Source organism: Thamnophis elegans, chromosome 4 (assembly GCF_009769535.1).
Source record: "Thamnophis elegans isolate rThaEle1 chromosome 4, rThaEle1.pri, whole genome shotgun sequence".
NCBI classification, from domain to species: domain Eukaryota; kingdom Metazoa; phylum Chordata; class Lepidosauria; order Squamata; family Colubridae; genus Thamnophis; species Thamnophis elegans.
Genome location: NC_045544.1, coordinates 85,319,911 through 85,339,913, shown reverse-complemented (window position 1 = coordinate 85,339,913; position 20,003 = coordinate 85,319,911). Strand labels below are relative to the sequence as shown.

Here is a 20,003-nt window from a genome sequence, read left to right as displayed (position 1 = left end):
GGCAAAGTACCTCAGAAGGGACACTTCCTAGTTTTCAGGAGAATAAAGGGAAAGATGGGGAGGTACTTTTAGACTTGAAAGCTTCTGTTTATGTAACCTCACCATTAAAAAAAGAGCTAGAACGCCTGGTTGTGCTTCTTGCAAAGTTAATGCCAACTAACAGAACAGTGATTGGATCTAACCTTTACTTTTGTTGTGCAACATCAGAACACATCAGCCAATGTCTTTTCCAAACTGAATCTGCCATGAAGAAATGGGGGCTGTTTCTGGTTCCACAGCCTCCCATAGTTCAAAGTGATAGGGAAAGCATCCTCCTTGGTAGTCTTCTATTTTATGGACTACTTCTGGAGGTAGAGATGGTCCCTGTTTTTTGGCATTTCACCAACTGACAAAAGTGGTGGGTTTTTTCTGGATATTTAGCCTTTAATGAGCATCTTTAGGAGAGTTAATTCTTTGATGATATTTTGATTATTTATGCTGGATGGCAGTGTTCATTTTCTGTTATATCCCATCCCAATTCCCTTTAGATTGGGATATGTTCTAAACTCAGTGAATCAGTATCCAAATAATTGCTGGAGAAACCTTTATATTATCCAATTCCAACAAAGTGGTGGAAGTTTTGTTATTGTTTTTTTTTTTTTTTTTTTTGTTACCTCTGACTCTTTGTGACTCTGGGATGGATACAGATTTGCTAGAATTTTCTGTCAGTAACTACTTTTTTTAGGTTCTTGAAAGCTCATGCTCAGGTGTCAATCATAGCAACTAGACTTTGATTTTTCCAGGATCAAAGGCTTTTTCAAATACTCCAGCTTTGACATATGCCCAAAATATTTAAGCACTAACCTCAACAGTTATTTCAATATATTTTACTTGATCTATTTTATTTTCTTGCCTAGGGTACTTAAAACTATATCTCCAGTGCCACCATTCTGATTTTTCTTCAATCAGCATTTATGATGAAGCAACTTTCAAGATACATAGTACAACTGGGAAGAACATGGCCTTGCAACATATAATATTTGCTGGCAATGTATCTTTAAACTGTAAAACTTTATGCTTTACAATATTTGTCTAGATTTGTCATCATTTAAGAAGTAAAAAAGTTATTTATTAGTAGTTAAAATCAACATTTCCTTGGACTTTTGAGTCCAGGAAAGGAAAGTTGACTTTCATTACTTTATCACCTAATGTTGAGTTTGCCCTAGCAAGTAATTTGTTGTGATTTCTTTGTTTGATAGTTGTGAGCCACCCAGAGTTGTTGAAAGTTAGACTGCATACAAGGGATGATTATGAAGAGGATGATAAAAATCTTAGGTCTTTTTCAGGTGTTTTTACATTATTGAACAACACTGAGATAACTATCAAATGCCAAAGGAAAAAGCTGAGAATTATGGCTTGCTCAGCTCTGCATTTCAGCCAATGGAACCCAACTTTTCTTTCAAATTTCATTTTTTGTTTCCCAAGAAGGATGCTGGAGTTGACTGGGGACAAATGAGAATGAACAAGCTGAAACCTAATCCAGAGGAACTACACTACACCACTTTTTCATATTGGTCTCAGATGAAATGACCTCCTTCTATCAAGTACATCATTTCTGCAGATGGTAATCAATACTGAACAAGATTTTTTTCAATTGATTTACCAATTGAGACCATACTATAAAGCATGAATTTGGTTTTAATTATCTTTGTTTTAGTAATAACTAAACCATATTAATATGTGATGGCTCAAATTGGTCAGATCATGTACACGTTGCACTAAATACTGTGTTTCCCCCAAAATAAGACCAGATCTTATTTTCTTTTGAGCCCCAAAATAAGCACTAGGGCTTATTTTCAAAGAGTACCTTATTCTCCCCCCCCCATGTAAGGGAGGGCAACTTCTTCTGCTTCCTTGCAATGGAGCAGGAGGCCATGTGGCACACCAGTGCCACTGCTGTGAGGTGAGGGGGGGAGCTGCCCCATGCAACCCGCACTGGCTTACCTCTGGAACCCTGCATCGAGGCCCACACCCCGACTCCTGCCTCATCTTGTGGTAGCAGCTCTAGCAGCCCTGTCCAGCAAGCCCAAGCATGATCGCTGGCCCACTTCTGCTTGCTTGTGACCACAACGAAGGAGGCCGAGCAATGTGCTGGTGCCACAGCCACGAGGCAAGTGGAAGAAGTGGACTGGCAGCCACGTGGGCTCTTGCTGCACATAGTTGCTGGTGCTGCCACCGCAAGGTGTTGGGGTATGGATGTCCTGGCTCCGGGGGCCCTGAAGTAAGCTGGTGTGGGGCAGTTGGGGCAGCTCCCCCCCCACTACTATGAGCAACCAGATAAAATGGGCAGTCCACCAGTTATGCAGGCTCTTAAGTAGGGCTTATTTGGGGGGTATTGCTTACATTAGGCACACACGTAAAATGCTAGGGCTTATTTTCAGGTTAGGTATTTTTGGGAAAACGGGGTGGGGTATTTTCAACAGTGCCCTTCTGATTGATATAAATTGAAGCATGGAACTGCTTCAGTTTATATTCACTGAACTTATCATAGCAGGATTTCAGGAAGACCCCCAAAACCAGCTCTTTATTTTGACTTACAACTCAGATAGGACTTTACTAGGTTTCATGCTATCTGTTAATTTGGATGCTTTTATTTTGTTCTTACATTTTTATTATTGTGGTAATGAAGCAAATTTATACAAATTCAAATGATTAATTAACTAAAACAATAGATCGTTCATTTTTCCAAACCTTTTTAATGAAAATGTTTTAAATAATTTAAATCGATTCACAATTCAAGAAAAATTGCCTTGAGTTAAATGGAGCCAACTTTATTCTGTAATGTCACATGTCTACATTTTCCCTTGTGACTTTTGTAATATTTGCTTTGATTATTTTACATATTCCATCACCAGCATTGTCGCTATTCCAAGCAACTGGCATTTCTATTAACATTCTACACAGTAGGTTGCAGAATGAATTACAATTACTCACCGTCTTTTAAAAGGTTTTTACAACTCACAGTATTAAGACATGTCCATAACTCAATGAGAAAAAAAAAGGAATGAAGAGCCATATGAAACTGGAGGGGTATGTTTTCACTCATTGTATAGAAATCAAATATTTAATTCAATTGCTGTGCATTAGGATCAGTTTTCATGCAACAAACCAGTAATACTAATAAAACACATTGTTGCTTTGTTTTATAATTTCCCCTCTCTTTTTCAATTGCTATAGAGTATACGATCTCATTCGATGTGTGTATATATGAAATTGGAATTCTTTATTACAATTATACATAATTGATTATATAATTGTTATATATACTATATATAATTCTTATATATACTATATGGGAGGGACCTTAGAGGTCTGCTAATCCAACCCCTTGCTCAAGCAGGAGACCCTATACCATTTCAGACAAGTGATTTTCCAGTGTCTTCTTGAGAAGGCAAGCTATTCCACTGTTTAATTTTTCTCACTGTTAGAAAAATGTATTTATTACACAACATATTTGTATTATACAATGCATTTATATAGTAGTGTATTTATTTACTTATCAATTACTCAAATTTAGTTGCCACCAATTTCATTTTGACTTGTTGTGGCTTATAACAGTTAAAATGCCCATGAAATGCATGACAGTATAAACAACAAAACACCCACACCTACAGTGAGAAGTAAAACATTAGAGTATTCACTAACATGTTCATGGAAAATAATCTAACAAAGAACACAAAACAGTATAATGCCCTACCATTAAAGTTAACTAAAATATACTCTAAATGCAGCAACAATTTTACATAATCAAACAATTTAAACTTGCAAAATAGAAAGAAGTCCACAGGCTCTCTCTTATAGCTTGTCTTTCTTGCTTTCCAGAAGATGCTCACAGTGGGGGTTTACTTAATTCCAAAGGAAGCTGTGGCATAACTTTGATGTTACAGCAGAAAAACATCATGTCCTAGCCTGATCCCCTTTATCTGAAGAAAATGTGGGATTAGTCAGTTTCTCCCATAATTAATACACCAATTGGTTCTAATTGGAATACAGTCTGCTTCCTACAGCAGAAAGACTGACCATTTGTTGAAGTCATGTCTCATGTTTGCTGTTGACCAGACAAAAGCATTCTGGCATGAAAATAGTATTTTGTATTTTAATGCTATGGTAGTATCAGATGTCCGTTGTTGTGGATTCTTAGTTTGTTGAGGACCTTTTTGGAAATTGATGATTTGTTGAAATTTGGCTGTGCCAGACCTAGAATTATTAAGTTACAATCTATCAGCACTTGAAGGTCACAAATTGCTAATATTTGAAAGAAGATGAAGAATCAAACCAATGGGTTGCATTCTCTAACGCAGTATTTTTCAGTCTTGGCAACTTTAATATGTGTGAACTCCAATTTGCAGAATTCCCCAGACAGCATGTTTTAAGATGTGTGGTCTTCAACTCTACAACTGGGGAACTATGGGAGTTGAAGTCCACATATCTTAAAATTGGCAAGATTGGGAAACACTGGTGTAATCCAAATCCCTATTGGAAGCATGCACAATGCTTCACAAATTTATTATTTCCACTAGCTGCCTCTTTTCTCTATTGTGTTCTTTATGGAACTGATCTACCAGTATGTATTTTTTCTTAAACTTGGAAGACTGGTCCAATTGTCTTGATAGTCAGGACAAAGGATAAGGGAAGAACTAAGATATCAGTTGAGCTGCTTCAGACAATTGTCAAGGTCATAGTATTAGAAATGACATCTCAATCTCAAGGCAAGGGAAAGCCATAGCTGAGATGAGAATATGATTCTGGACTGAGGATCCAGAGTGAAAAAAGAATAGATCCTCCTATCATAAGGCAGTGAATATGGTTATAAACTTCCTTGGTGGATGTAAAAATCAAGCCTAAATTAAACAATCATGAGAGACACCTTGTAATTTACATGCAAGGAAATGAAAAACTAAAGGAGAGTCAATTAAGAAAAATATGAAAATGGAGAGGTGAATGGAAACTAAGCAAAGTATACTTTAATGTGCACTAGAAAATGCATCAGAACTACACCAAAATAAGTATTTTAGTGCTTTGCTTCTAATCTTAATTTATATGAAGACAATACTTACACTACACTTCTGAATTTTGCCCTTGCAGAAGCCTCCAGTCAGTTCAAGCACCTAAACTAAACAAATACAAGTAGTCCTTGAGTTACGATAAGCCCAACATTTATATTGTTCAGTGAGATTTGCCCCATTTAAGGACCTTTCCTGCCCGTTATTATGTGATTCATTGCAGCTAAGTTAGTAACATGGTTATTAAATGAATCTGGCTTCCCTGTTGACTTTGCATGTCAGAAGTTTGCAAGAGCAGATCACATGAAACCCCTCCCCACAGAACCAGTTGTCAAAGGTCTGAATTTTGATCCCCTGACCATGGGGATGCTGTAACGGTCACAAGTGTGAGAAATGGCATAAGTCACTTTTTTCTCAGTGCTGCTGTAACTTTGAATAGTCACTACATGAATTCTTGTAAGTCGAGAACTATCTGTACCAAGCGATGAGCACTCAGTGTCTCGATCAGGGTCAGAGCTTCTGTTTACAATCTGAAAAGAAAAAAGGTCACAAGGTAACTGGAGAAATTCTTTTCTGCAGAGACAGAGTGGTCTTCTGTTTCACGTTCAGACGACATAACAGTATCAGGACAAAGCACTTAAGAGTTGCGTGTGTGGGATGTATGTGTGTGCGGAGGTGCACAGGTGTATTTGTGGGGCGCATAAGTTGTCCCATTAAAACTACTGCGCTCTCGGAATGTCTATCCATGCGCTTTCGGAATATTAGTGGGGGTGAAGAGAGATTCTTAATAACTTTCTACAAAAATTACTCGGGGGGGGGGACTCAACAGGTGAGCATAAGGCAAGTTCCTTCTCTCGGAGAGAGACAGCCTGCGAAGCAGGACCCGAGGAGAAGAGGCAGAAGCGAGGCCATAAATCTACCGCTCGCCTTCGGGCGGGCGAAGCGGCGCGCGGCGAGGACAGGCAAGAGGCGAGAGCGTGCGCAGCGCGGTCTCTCCAAGCGGCGTAGTCGGGCGCTTGGGCGCGTCTCGCCTTGAGATCCCTCCACTTGAGCTCAGGCGCCTCCTTATCCTTAGGCAGACGCCGACTCCCGGTCAGAGCCTCACTCGAGCGGAGACGCTCTGGGGCGCAGCTATTCAGGCGCTCCCTCGCTGCTCCGGCTGAAGCGGGCAACCATGGACCATGGCCCCAAAGAAGGGGACGCTGCCGGGCCGACTGCTGGCGGTGCCGCTCGAGGAAATAATGCCGCCGCGGCCACTGCCGCCTCCTCCTCCTCCGGCGGCGTGGTCGTGCAAGTACGCGAGAAGAAGGGACCCTTGCGTGCCGCCATCCCCTACATGCCGTTCCCTGTAGCCGTCCTGTGCTTGTTCCTCAACACCTTCGTACCTGGACTAGGTAAGCCGCCCTTGCCCTTCAAAATTGAGCGCCCGCCAGGCGGCGCTCGCGGGTCTCCACTTGCAGGGGAAAAAAGAAAAAAGAAACACTAGGCGGGAACCGGGACGTGCCCAAAACCCGCGGAATTCCTCCGTAATCGTGGCGCAACTTAGCCGCCCAGGTGCGAAGGTGTAGCCTGGCGACGCTGCTGGGCGGGATATTTTGTCCTGCGTCGGTCTCTTCCTTTACGTTTTGGGCTAGCGGGGAGCTGCCACTTAGGCAGATGCCTTCGCAGCTACTTGATTCCGCCGCTTAGCGCGGTTATTTGAGAGGTGGGAAAGTGGGTCTGTTATAAGCGTTCACTTGCAAACGAGTCAAGCTTCCTGTCAGGCTAGTGCAGAAGTCTTCAAACTTGGCAACTTTAAGACTTGTGGAGTTCAAGTCCACAAGTCTTAAAGTTGTCAAGTTTGAAGACCTCTGGGCTAGTGCAGGGAGAAGAGAAAAGTCCACATAACACCACGTTTGTCGGCTCTAATAATTGTTCTCTATAATAGTGTCACTGAAGGGAATAGAGTGGTGAGCCTGCAGGATTTCTTATAGGGGAAAGAAAAAGACAGTCCTGGAATGTATACACTATATATATAGTGTATACAGTCCAGGTCTGTCTTTTTCTTTGGCAGTTGACCAAATATGCAAGCAGAGCCTAAAAGCATTTTTAATTGATGTTGGTAGAGCTGTATTCCATTTGATTATTCAGAGTTCTGGAGCTAAGGACTATAATCATCTTTATCCTGTGTGAATTTCTTTCAACTGCTGTTAAAAATAGTACTCATTTAAGTTAGTAACTGTTGCCAAGTACTGGGGTTTTGAATTTTGTAAACTGATTTTGGCGTTGTTTATCCTGAATTCATTGTGATGTTTTAGAATGGAGCCAGGAGAAGTCTGTTCTCAGAATAATTAATTCTATTTATTTCTCAGAATAAATAATTCTAATTATTTATTTGAATAATTAAGTCAAATAAAAGCCGAACAATGCCTTTTGCTCACTCAAGTGCTGGCATTCTTGTTAGGACATGAACAACTCAGGTGGGGAAAGAAGTGTAAGCATATTTTGCTTTAATTGCAAGAACATATATAATATAATATATACCTTCTCTTTTAAAGTTGCTGAGGTTGATCTGTAACCACGAGGCAAAACATTTTTGCATTAGATTATTGGCTTTTCCTTTTGAACACCATTCTCTTCAATAGAAGCCTACAAAATTTCCATTTAATGGGAATACAAAACTCTTTCACATGATGAAACAGGTCCATCTCAATTGGAAAGAGATGGAAATGTTCTAGCATGGCCATTAGAATGGGAATATTTAGAGAGAGAAAAGTCAACATCCAGAATGAGAAGTCACTTATATCAGAGATAAGATTACTGAAAAAAAATTCCATGTCATCTCATAGCTGAATTATACCTCTTGATATGAAGATTCAGAGAAGCAAAAATCCCATCTGTTGTATTTCTCCTTGCTGTATCTAATATGACAACCTGTCAAAAAGATGAGTTATTTTCTTCTTCTAGCTATATTGACTATTCATGAATACTAGCAACTCTGTGTGGTTGGCAAAATTCTTGAGTACAAAATAACTGGGTAATGTGTCCTTGAGCAGCACTGAGGGTGATAGAAACTTTACATATGCTGACATTGTTAAAATAGCATGCTGTTAATCCTACTGTAAATATCCTAAAAGCCAAAGGATATTGCCATGGAATTGGCTCCAGACGTTCTTTTTCATGGTGTGATATTACACCAGCACATTGTTGATAATAATTCATTTGAATAGTTGTTATATTTTAATTAAGTTTTAACTTTCTGACATGCCAATCAGCATAAATGAGTTTCCTAGATTTTGTGTCCCTTCTTGATAAGGTGTTGGTGCAATCTAAGACTACCTTCATATATCCCCATGATGTATGGCATATATTCCAAAGGAACTACTGTGAAGAATATTTTGTAGTGTTTCCTCTGGAGTTGCATTACAGACTCTTTTCCATAAATGGAAATACCTGCCGGGGCATCCCCTTTCCACTTGTACCATAATTGTATCATAGAAAACCATGCTATTCAAATCTAAGCTTGTGCCCCAAGCTACCAAATCCACCAGTTAAGGCTCTGCGTTTGAGAAGGAGAGCTGACTGAGATCTGCCCCTCTGCCTCTCTGTATAGTATAGAGAGTATTTGGAAGCATCCTGGAAGCAGGTGCTATTTCAGAGTGGCCACAATTCATTGCAGCTGCTTCCAAAATAGTGCCCACTTCTGGGACGGTGCCACACTGCCTCCATGTAGGAAGACTATGTGGCAGAGAGGCTATTTCCCAAATGACAACGTAGGTGACCGAGTTGTGATGGAGATTGGGGCGGAGGATGTGAGACCCAGCAGGCTGAGAAGCAGGCTCAAAGCCTGCAGGGACCTGGCAGGAAGGGTTGTGGAAGGAAGATAGGCAGGGGAGCTGCTGCAACACACTTGTAATTGATTGTAAGAGTAGGTGAATTCAGGAGCACCTGAATTTTGTTCATGTCACCATAGGGGTGCTTTGGCGACTGTACATTAAGGCAAAGCTAAGACCCCTAATTCAGCACCATCATAATTTTGAATGGTTACTGAATGAAGGGACTATTTATAAGGCATGACATCACACACAGACGTGATTATCAGATTCTGCAATAGGTACAATGATACACCTGACTGTAATTTCTCCTTCAAATGAATCAATGATCCTAGAGGTTCACATCCTTTTGCTATACATAAATATATAGCTTTGGATCATTTTCTTCAATAAATCAATGGACAAGTATAATGTTTTTTGACTCATTTGATTAACTGTGCTCTCTTTATTTAGTTTTAGGATTTGTATGGAGAACAGATAAGATTTTAGATCATATTTATGCAGAAATATTAAAGATGCTCACATTGTAGGTACCACTGTTTCCAATATGAAACTGAAAAGGCACTAATCAACCAAAATTTTAAAAATTCAGAGCATCAAAGTATCCAGATTGGGAAAATAAATATTGCCATTCAGCAATTGTAGGTAGGTTGTATTCTTTTTATAGTATTTCAAAGTCTTAAAAGTAGTAGCAGTGATAAGCTAATTAAAGGTGTTAAATTTTTTGAAGAAAACTTTTCATGCACTATCTATAACTAGGAATTATTTCAGACAGTCAATTTCTCATGAAGTGTATCAGATTTAAATCTTATTCCCAGGAATATGTTATGGTGTCTGTTGTTTTCAATACAGCAAACAAATTACAGCTGAATGCCTGTCAGAATTTCAGAGAAGCCAAATAATAATATTCTAGTTGTACCCATGGAGGTTCATATTCAAAATAATTTTCATTCCAAAGAAAGTCAGAAGTTAGTGTATATGCCTAATGGTATAACTGAAAATCTGGAAAATTAAACCCACTATTTTTACTTGGGAGTGGCAGTAAAAAACAGATAATTATGGGTTCTTTCATCCTGATTTCCTTTATTAAAGATTTATCAATTGTTGATTAATTTGTGTAAAATATATACAGTAGGTGGAATTAACATATTCTTTTAAAAATCTATTGAACTAAGTGTTGAAGCAAAATTCCTTTCACAAGATTTATTATTTCCCATATATTCAGAGGTATTTTCAATTATTGTTACCACTGATATTACTAGTGTCATTTACAGTATCCACATCTAACAAAAATATTTTTCTTGAATTATTATCCCAAATATTTAAGAGATTCCAAACAAATACCATATTTTTGGAGTATAAGACGCACCAGAGTATAAGACACACCAAGGTTTTGAAGAGGCAAATTAAAAAAAGTAGGTAAGTAGATGGAGGGATAGAGAGGGAAAGAGAGAGAAATACAGTAGGTAGGTAGGGAGAGAGAGAGTAGTTAGGTAGGTATGTAGGTAGGTAGGTAGATAAATGGATAGAGAGAGAGAGAAATAGAGAGAGAAATACAGTAGGTAGGTGGGAGAGTGTAGGTAAGTAGGTAGGCAGAGGGATAGAGAGAGAAATAGAGATAGAGAGAAATACAGTAGATAGGTAGGGAGAGAGTGAGTAGGTAGGTTGGTAGGTATATATAGAGAGAAATAGAGAAAAATACAGTAGATAGGGAGAGAGAGAGTAGGTAGGTTGGTAGGTAGAAGGATAGAGAGAGAAATAGAGAGAGAAATACAGTAGGTAGGGAGAGAGAGAGAAATACAGTAGGTAGGAAGAGAAAAAGTAGGTAGGTTGGTAGGGAGAGGTATATATATAGAGAGAAATACAGTAGGTAGGTAGGGAGAGAGTGAGTAGGTAGGTAGGTATGTAGGTAGATAGAGGGAGACAGAGAGAAATACAGTAGGTAGGTAGAGAGACAGTGTGGGGGTGTGTGTAGGTAGGTAGATATAGGGATAGGGAGGCAAAAATGCTGTATTCAATGTATAAGATGCATTTTCCTTTTTTTGAGGAAAAAAGGTTCGTCTTATACTCCAAAAAATACGGTAAATTGTAGTGTTTATATATTGTCATAGAAATCTGTTATAGAGTAACACAAAGATAATCTTGAAAGAAAGTATGCAATAACTATGTTTCATTTTTATTTTATTTATTAAATCTTTATGATCCCCCCAACCAACACAAAGAGTACTCCAGGCAGAGTTATTGTTACTAAAACATTAATTTAGCACTGGAAAACAGGAACATATGATTGCTTCCGCTTCAGTCTCTGAGGGAAAGGGAAATGCTGACAGGTTTTAATATTGTTAGTATAGCTTATATTAATAAATTATGTACATATTAACAAAATATTTCTTATAATGTCTATATCCTGATCCAGTTTTCCTTAGAGTGCAGATTATTATGCAATTGGTGATTAGTTTTATTCCAATTTATTGTATGTCCAGAAAATATACTTGGGTAGAGAAGCTTAAAAGTTGTTGATTAGACCAAAGTGTTATCAGCATGTACCTTGCAGGGTAATTACAACTTGTATTTAATTTCAACTAAACCTTAAACACCTATAGAGTGTCTATTGAAACAGGCCAAAGATTCTAAGGCAATGGTAGATATGTTTTAACATTCTTGATGGATTTTATAATAAGGCCACCCAGCATTTTTAAAGACATATGTCCAATGGAATAAGATAATTTTAACTGTATTCTGAAAGCTCAGTAGGGGAAGTAGCCAATCTAGTAAGGTGGGAAGGGGGAAGACTGTGTATAACAGCTGAACCACAATTATAGGTGGGAGTCAAGATATGTAAGCCTTTTAAAATTATCAACAGCACTTTGAATTGCATTCAGAAACCAATTGGCAACCAATATTCAGTATGCATAGATGGCATGCAGCATAACAATAGATCAGGCTGAAACTGCAGGGATCTTGGCCCATAATAAGTATTTTAACAGCAAAAACCATAGGAAAATAATTGGAGGTAAGCCCACCCATAGCTTTACTTTGCTTTAGTCAATTGGCCTAGCAACTCTTTTTTCAGTAGAACTTAATATCAATATTATAACTTAACAAAGAAAGAAAATTATTTTGAGTCGATACGTATATAAAATTGATTTTCTTTATCCACTACTTTGCAGGCCTCAAATAAGAGGTGGAGGGAAGCAAATTTGGAATCAAGTAAAAAATGATGCCAGGCTTTGAGCGTTGCTCCTAAAATCTTTGTATTTCAGGGATGGTGACAATATTAAGCCATAATACAATTATAAAAGAGATAAGCAGCCTCAAAGTCTTAGTTCATATTTTGCATACCTATTGAACACATTTTCTCTCATTCACCCGCACTATTCACTCATGGGAATGCAAGGTCATTGGCTGAGTCCCAAGTTGTGCTGCTACATGTTGGGGCAAATTCTTTCCCAGCTGTTGGGTTAGTTGTTATTATGGCATTCTACAAATTGATCATCTGTGCATCCACTTGCTGCTGGTGTTTCAAGAATGCTACTGCCAGATGCTCAGCAGATAGTGTAGTTCTTTGGGAAACGGTGGCCATTCCTGAAATTCCTTTCTTTGAAGATAGTAGGAAACTTGCAAAATTGATGTTGATTTCATGGGATAAACCAACTAAGAATTGTGATCAGGTGAGCTACTTCTACTTTATTGTAAAGCAATATTGACAAAATCTTTCAACTGATTTCAATTCTCTCCCGTTTCATTTACAACACAGGAAAGTGGAAAAGGTCTCTTCTGAGTCTCTGGCACCACCCACTGTCCAGTTGTGACTGTGCTATCTTTTATCTAACTGCTGTCTTGGTTGCGTATCTTTGCCCAATCTCCCAAGGTCTTTCTCACATATCATTACATAGTCCAACAGGAAAAACATTACCAGTTCACTGGCAGACACATCGGATGGGACTAACAAGTTCAAAGTACCAAATGCAAGAGGGAATTAATTGAGGGATGCCTCACTTAAAAGATCCATCAATAGAAACTACATGTCCTCAAAGATTTAACTATAGAAAGGAGCAGTAGGAATTTCCCTAGCATGGATATTAGGAGTGAAGAAGCTGTGGTCTTGGATTTAATCATTGTCCAAATAAAGCTCCTAGCCAGAGTTTTTGAATTTGCCAGTCTATAAGTGTAAATACATGGTTGCCAGAGCTAAAAAGATTAAAAGCCAGATAGCAATTTCTTAAGCCAGTTTCATTTCCAATGAGTTTTTGCAGGAGAGATAAGCAGCCTTAAGCTTCTGTATGGAACAATCCTTTAACTTAATGTGATTGGTGAACCAAACCAAACCATCTTGTTCAACAAATTATTATTAACACAAATGATGAATTAGTTCAGTTTTTGAAGTCATTTTTTTTCATGAATAGTAAATGTTTCATTTACACTGTTGGAATACTTCTCTCAATTTTATGGAAGCTGTTAGAATTTTTTAATTAACAGCCATCCTCATCATGTGTGAAATTTATGTAGGCATTTCTGAGATTTGGATTAATTTGTTTAGAGTTCAGATGTTAATATTAACCCGTCATCATAGCAAGAGAGCAGTGAACCACGCTTCCTACCTGTGTTTTTATTAGAATGATCAAACCTGTCTTCAAAAATAATCTTTTGCTAATATGGTTCAAAATATTTATATGAATGTGAATATTTTTATCCTTCTACCAAGAATTTTTAAGTTGCTAATTAAAATTCTGGTATGATAGCTTTATTAAAAATACATCTTGAGCTTAGTTCTGCAAATTATTTGTACAATTTTTATCTGTTGATTACAAAATATTTACTGCAATGCAATTATTACTAAAAGTAGAGGATTTTTTTTTCAAGCTGGTAATACAGTAGATGGCATGTAATTAGTAGTTGCAAAATTGTATTCGTAATGGTGTTAAAATCTCTCAGGAATAATTTATTTGTATAAAAAAACTCATGTTTATGATAACTATTACAGTTATTAATGATTATTTTAAAGTAACAAGTATAAATTACATTTCAACTGAATCTGATAAATGATTCACGTGGTGGAATCTGGAACTGAAGTGAGTGGATAAGTTAGGAGTCTGACTAGCCTGGAATTGCTGGGGAAGCAAAGGAAAGCATATCCTCCCTAAAGTTTGTAGTATTTACCTAGTAGTTTCTCTAGTCAGTGTATGAATCTGGCAAGATTCCTGTTAATAGGCAAGTAGCAATAAACACACCATTCTGACTAGCGGGCTGAGTCATCCTTTTCCTTGCACCTGGCAGTTCAATAATATTTTATAACTGTAAAAAATAAGAGCTTTTCTTGGAAGTTTACAAACAAAATATAACAATAATTGTGAATTGCAGCTCTAGGCTGAAAGTTGCAATAATTGACCAAGATACTATGCATAACAGCATAAAATTCTTTAAAATGAATATAAGAAATTATTTATTTATCCAATAGAATCAAATGCCTCGAATTGATCTTAAATGATTTTTAAAATAATTTAAATTTACAATGTGGCTGTCCTTTAATTTTTGCATACAGGGAAAAAGTATTTAAGTGTATTTGTAAAAAAATATATTTTGCATAAATGGTTCCTGTTAATTTGCTATTTTTAAAATATTTTTGAGTTCATTCTTGTTGCTATGACAATTTCATTTTCATAAACACATTTTTGTGGTGCCTATGTCTGCTCCTTTCTGACATTCTGGAAATTATATAAAATTGAAGAAAACAAATGAGTAATTTTGATATTAAAGAGAGAATGCTATCAATTTTGATTAATTATATATTGATGCATTTTATTGGGGTAATTTTACATTGCTTTTTGACCCCAAAATACTCCTTCAAGGTAGCATACTGTTCAATACAGTGAATAGCTCAAATGCCAAAATCAAATGCCAATACTGTAAAATGAGTCCAAAATAGAATAATTTACACACAATACATTTTCCTAAAACTAAAAGCTAGGGAAAAAAATCTTCACAGTTCATCCAATACACAGAAAGAGATGGAATCAACTGCTACCTGGAATCAACTGATACATGAAACTTTCAATCAGTTTCATTGAAAATGTTCCCCACCTCCTATGCTACCAGTGTCTTGCACAAGTTTTTCATAAGAATGAGAAAAAGTGATTGGGCTCTTGTATCCAAGGTAGACTTGTAAGAAGCTGAGTCTGTTTAAAAAGAACTAACAATAGAGAAGCCAAGCAGGATCTTTTTATAGTTCTGCTAACACAGTGTCAATTTAGCAAGCTGCTAATAAACAGAGTGGAGAAGGGACATTTCAGATTTCAAATTAATTTGGGCAAGATATTGGTTAAATCAGCTGCTGTCAGAACTTCAAGATAGCCCAAACTGAGAAACCAAAACCATAAATACAAATACTACTTTTACTGTAGTTTCAGTTACAGAATCTTGTGCTTCTCCTTTCCTCTGTCTTTACGTTCAAAAGAATTAGGGAGGGTCAATTCTGAGATGCTTTATCCACCTCCACTTTTATACTCAGATTTATCTTATCAGATCATTGTCTAGGCTAGGGGTGTCAAACTCGCAGCATCATGTCATCATGTCATGTATTGTGAGTTTCCTCCTTCACTAAAATGGAGTGGGCGTGGCCAATGTGTGATGCATCTGGCACGTGGGGCCACGAGTTTAACACCCCTGATCTAGGCTGTGGCCCTCCCTCCTCTCTCTCAAGGTTATTCTGACAGTCCATTGTAATTGCACAGCTAAGAATTAAAAAGATAACAAATATCTGTGCCAAATATATAAATTGTGTCTTATTTGATTGGCTATTATATAAGCATGCACTGAAACAATAACATGAGCAATCATGCATGTGCATACATGCAGCATATCATCCCATCCTGCCCCAGAGACTGCTGGAAGCCATATTTTTACAGCTTTATATAAAAATCCAGAATAGGTATTATATGAACGTCAGGGCGAATACTGTACCACAGGAAAAGTGCAGCTGCTGAAAAGATACATCTCCTAATTTCCACAAAATGACAATGCTTTATAGCTGTGACCCGGAGTGAGCTAACTCTAGTAAATCTTACTGCCAGGGGAAAGTCAGTCCTATATGTATTCAAATTCTAAGCCATAAATTGCATCTGAAAGCCCACTAGTAATCAGTGCAGCTTGAGTTGAACTCAAGCTCATTTCTTTCCCCAAAAGCTTCACAGCCTCCAGGCATTAAGACAGGATCTCCATTGCATTCCCTGCCCAACCAGGGCTCAAGATCTAAAACTCAAGTACCATTTGCATATTGGTGATGCTTAACACTCATGCCAATGGGTGACCTCACCCACTTGCTTCATGTAGATGTTGAATTGGAGTACATAAGGAAAGTGTCACGCTCTGTGGAATTCTATATTGCAAAACTTTGCATTACATCACTCCCTATCAACACCAGCTGAAACCAGCTCCAGAAAGAGAATCACTATAGTACAGTGCTCCTTGCTCCTAACTCTCAACAAGGGTCTAGATTCTAGAAGGATGCTTTGATTTTATTTTTATCCTGCCTCCCTTTTTAGAACTGAATGCTTCTGAAATATCAAGCAGAACCAGGAATGTCATGACACCCCTATTCTGGTCCTGCCGAATAAGTACAACCGGAGCTAAATTCAGGCTGAAGGCTTTACCAAAACGGCTTCAAATAATCAGCTTCCTCCAGGCTGCACCTTATCTTTAATGTTGCACACAAAATGGAAAGTTGGAAATTGGTTCTAAATTATCCCACACTGTCAGTTCCAGTTCATGAGGATGGAATGTATCATTGTCTTATTCAATGCAGATGGGATAGTCCACTCAGTCCAGAATAAATGCATCACTGTTTCAGCCCAGCCATTTGTTACCACCTAGGAGGCCTTAACCAACTAGGAGGGGCAAGGGCTTAAGTTGACAACAGTAACATCCTCAAGGTCCTATGTCTGCTTTCTCACAGTCACGACTATAGAATATAGATCTACCTGACTATTGAATCTGAATGATTTTATCCATCAGATGTCTAATGTATTCATGATAGCAACTCTTATCATATATTCATCTTATCCTTTAATCTGCATGAGACTCTGGGTTGCTTTCAAAAGGGTCATTGGACACTGATAATCATAGTAAAATAATTATATGCTGCAATCCTCATTACTATATAGACTGTAATGTGGGCACAGTCATGTTTAAACGGACTTATTTTTCATCTTTCTCTAGTAGTAATCTAAGCATCTCTTCTGGCTACTCTATTTCCCTTGAGTCATTAGAAAACCAAGGGGCTCAATGTGATTAGCCACTGTTCATATGCAGTCTTATACAACACAACACTTCTCCATTTGTAGAAGCAACTACGGTTTCTGGTGAACTGTCCTCCAAAGACTCAGGAAAATTTCCAAATAACAATCTGAAAACCAGTTGGGTCCATCATGCATCTATTGCAGACCAATCTAAGAAGGTCCATCTTTCTTCAAGATGGAGGACATCAGAAAGTTTCCAAGGAACCAGTTTCAAAGAAACCAATTTCTGAACCATGGTCAGAAATTGATCTGACAATGACAAGACAAAGTTACAGTCCCATGCAATATTCAGAAGGCTGGGCTTATTATCTAGTTAAGAGTTTCTCAAATTGTGGTTTGCAGAATCTCTCTCATGTGCACCTCAACAATGTGACTCTGGACATTGTACAACAAAAATAAACATTTTTAAAAAGTAACCATATATCGTAAAAAGTAACCCAATATATAAATTGATGAATGAAAAAGGATAATAAAAACAACCAGAAGCCAGGTCTTAAGACACGTAATGAGGGGGCCTGTCAGATATTTACTCTTGATTAGGCATTCTGGATTGCTTTAAAAAACATTAATAAATTCCACATCCTAAGAAATGTTTACCCTCTGACCTAGGCAATATGGTAGCATTAAATATACCTCCTGGTAAACATTTACTATGAATGTAAGGATTTGGCTAGAAAAGAACAGATCAAGAGGCATCGTTGTTTTATATTGTCCCAGATTTCTGCCTCTAAAATCTCTGAAAAGGGGAGAAAAGATGGGCAATCAAGAGCAAAGATGCTTTTAAGTCATTAATTTATCCTTCCTCTCATTCACCTGTACAGGTGAGCCATATGATGTTGGAATGATTTCTTTTCTTTGGGTATAATGTCTTTGTGCTATGACAGGACTTCAAAAAGAGCTATGAAGTCTGTACACTGGGTAGAATAAGAGCAAAATATAAATGAAGGTACTGTGCACACATATTCACTCAGATAGCTGTTTAATGGATGGAAAAGCAATATTTTCCTGACAAGTTTGTTTTTAAAATCCTGGGTTTAAAGGCACAGTTGGGATTTGTTCCCTAGCAACATTGTACATCTAAGGCTTGTGAATGATTGCCAATATTATGAAAAGCTGCACAGAAGAGTGAAGCAATTGAGAATGTGGTGTTTGTGTGTGTGTGTGTGTGTGTGTGTGTGTGTGTGTGTGTGTGTGTTGAGAACAGTTAAATAAAAAGGTATTATGGTGAAAGAAATTGTCAAAGATTTTCTGGAGCGGAAAACATTTCTAAATAATGGTCAGGTACATTAAAACTTATGACTTGGATAAGAAATGATTATTTCATTGACAACTTATTTACACAACCACTTTTTCATAACCAAAAAAATAATATATTGTTGAAGCAATAGTGAATAATATACAGAATTGTACAGTTGTTGAAAATCTACAGAGAAATGAAGGTGGGCTATGTTACTAACTGCCAGTATTATGCAAAGAAAGCAGTTCCTTCTTAGGAATGTTCCTGACTTTCAGAAATGATTGTTGCAGGTGTTGAAGGATCTTGAGAATGGTTCCTGAAAGCAGAATATAATTTGAAGCAATAATGTTATTCTTTGTATAAGAGGTATAGAAGAGGAAACTTATATGCAGCTTGAAAAGGGTTTTAGTTTAGTTTCTTACTTCTACAGCTAAAGGGAATTAGATTCAGAGATCAAGTAAGGGAAAAGACTCTATATGAATTTTTTAAATATAAGTTTTAATCTTCCATTTTCAAATGCTGGAGATGATGCTTCTGGGAGTAGTTTCTTATGATGGTTTTTTGGGCTTGTTTCTATTTCATACATTTGACAAATTTGTCTAGTAAGATGAAAGGAAATATACGTACAGATAAAAAGCCAACTTTCTCAAGTGATTTTAAATTAGCCAACATATATTTTAAAAGCTGTATCTGCAGATTGAGAAAACAAGTGATGGGTTTCCCAAATTTGCATATATGTATGCTGTTATGTTATTCCCTTTCAGGCTTTATAAATCACAGAAGGAGTTAGAAATGGTAAGCTCAATAGTAATAGATAAGAATATAATGAGATAATAACTCTAGGTTTCACTATTTATGTAAAATTTACATTAGTTCATTTTTTCCTATATTAGTTTTCACATTTGGTTCTTAGAAAACAATTCTTAAATCTGACTTTGAAAGAACTACATTAAACAACACACTTTTAACATCCCTATGAAAATAAAGCATTATAAGTAGTTCTCGAAAATGCAGATTTAATGTTCTAGTGATTTGGCTGATAATTGTGGAAAATAAAAATTTCCCCTTCTTTTTGAGGGGAATAAAGATAATTCTTTACTATCTTTAATAAAGATAATAGAGGGAGAAAAATTAGGAAACATTATTGAATTGTAATTATCCCAAAGGCTTGAAATATGTACTGCTTAATTTTAGCAAGAAATGCCAATTTAGTGTCAGCTTTACTAAAAGCCCATGCTGGATTTGTGTGCTTTAAGTACTGTGGCAGATTCTGTCTGTACCCCCCTTCCCTGATTTGAATTGTGAGCCGCCCTGAGTCCCCTTTGGGGAAAAGGGCGGCATATAAATGTAATCAATCAATCAATCAATCAGATTCAGGTTGCCCTTGACTTACGACTACAATTCAGCCGAAAATTCCTGTTGCTAAGTAAAACATTTGTTAAATGAATTTTGCCCGATTTCTCTTGCCGTAGTTGTTAAATGAATCACTGCAGTTGTTAAGTTACTAACACAATTGTTAAGTAAATACAGCTTCCCCATTGACTTTGCTTGTCAGAAGTTGCAGAAGGTCATCTTGTGACCCCAAGATGCTGCAGCTCTCATAAACATGAGTCAGTTG

The 20,003-nt window shown here is 37.3% G+C and overlaps 1 protein-coding gene across 1 annotated transcript in view; it reads left to right on the top strand.

Annotated features, from left to right (window-relative positions):
• Positions 1-6,130: 6,130 nt before the first annotated feature.
• Positions 6,131-20,003, top strand: part of STUM (stum, mechanosensory transduction mediator homolog) — a 42,546-nt gene continuing 28,673 nt past the window's right edge. Inside the window, exon 1 of the mRNA XM_032216436.1 lies at positions 6,131-6,436. Within this exon, the coding sequence (XP_032072327.1) occupies positions 6,217-6,436 (220 nt within the window). The 5' untranslated portion in view covers positions 6,131-6,216. The remainder of the gene's footprint in view (positions 6,437-20,003) is intronic.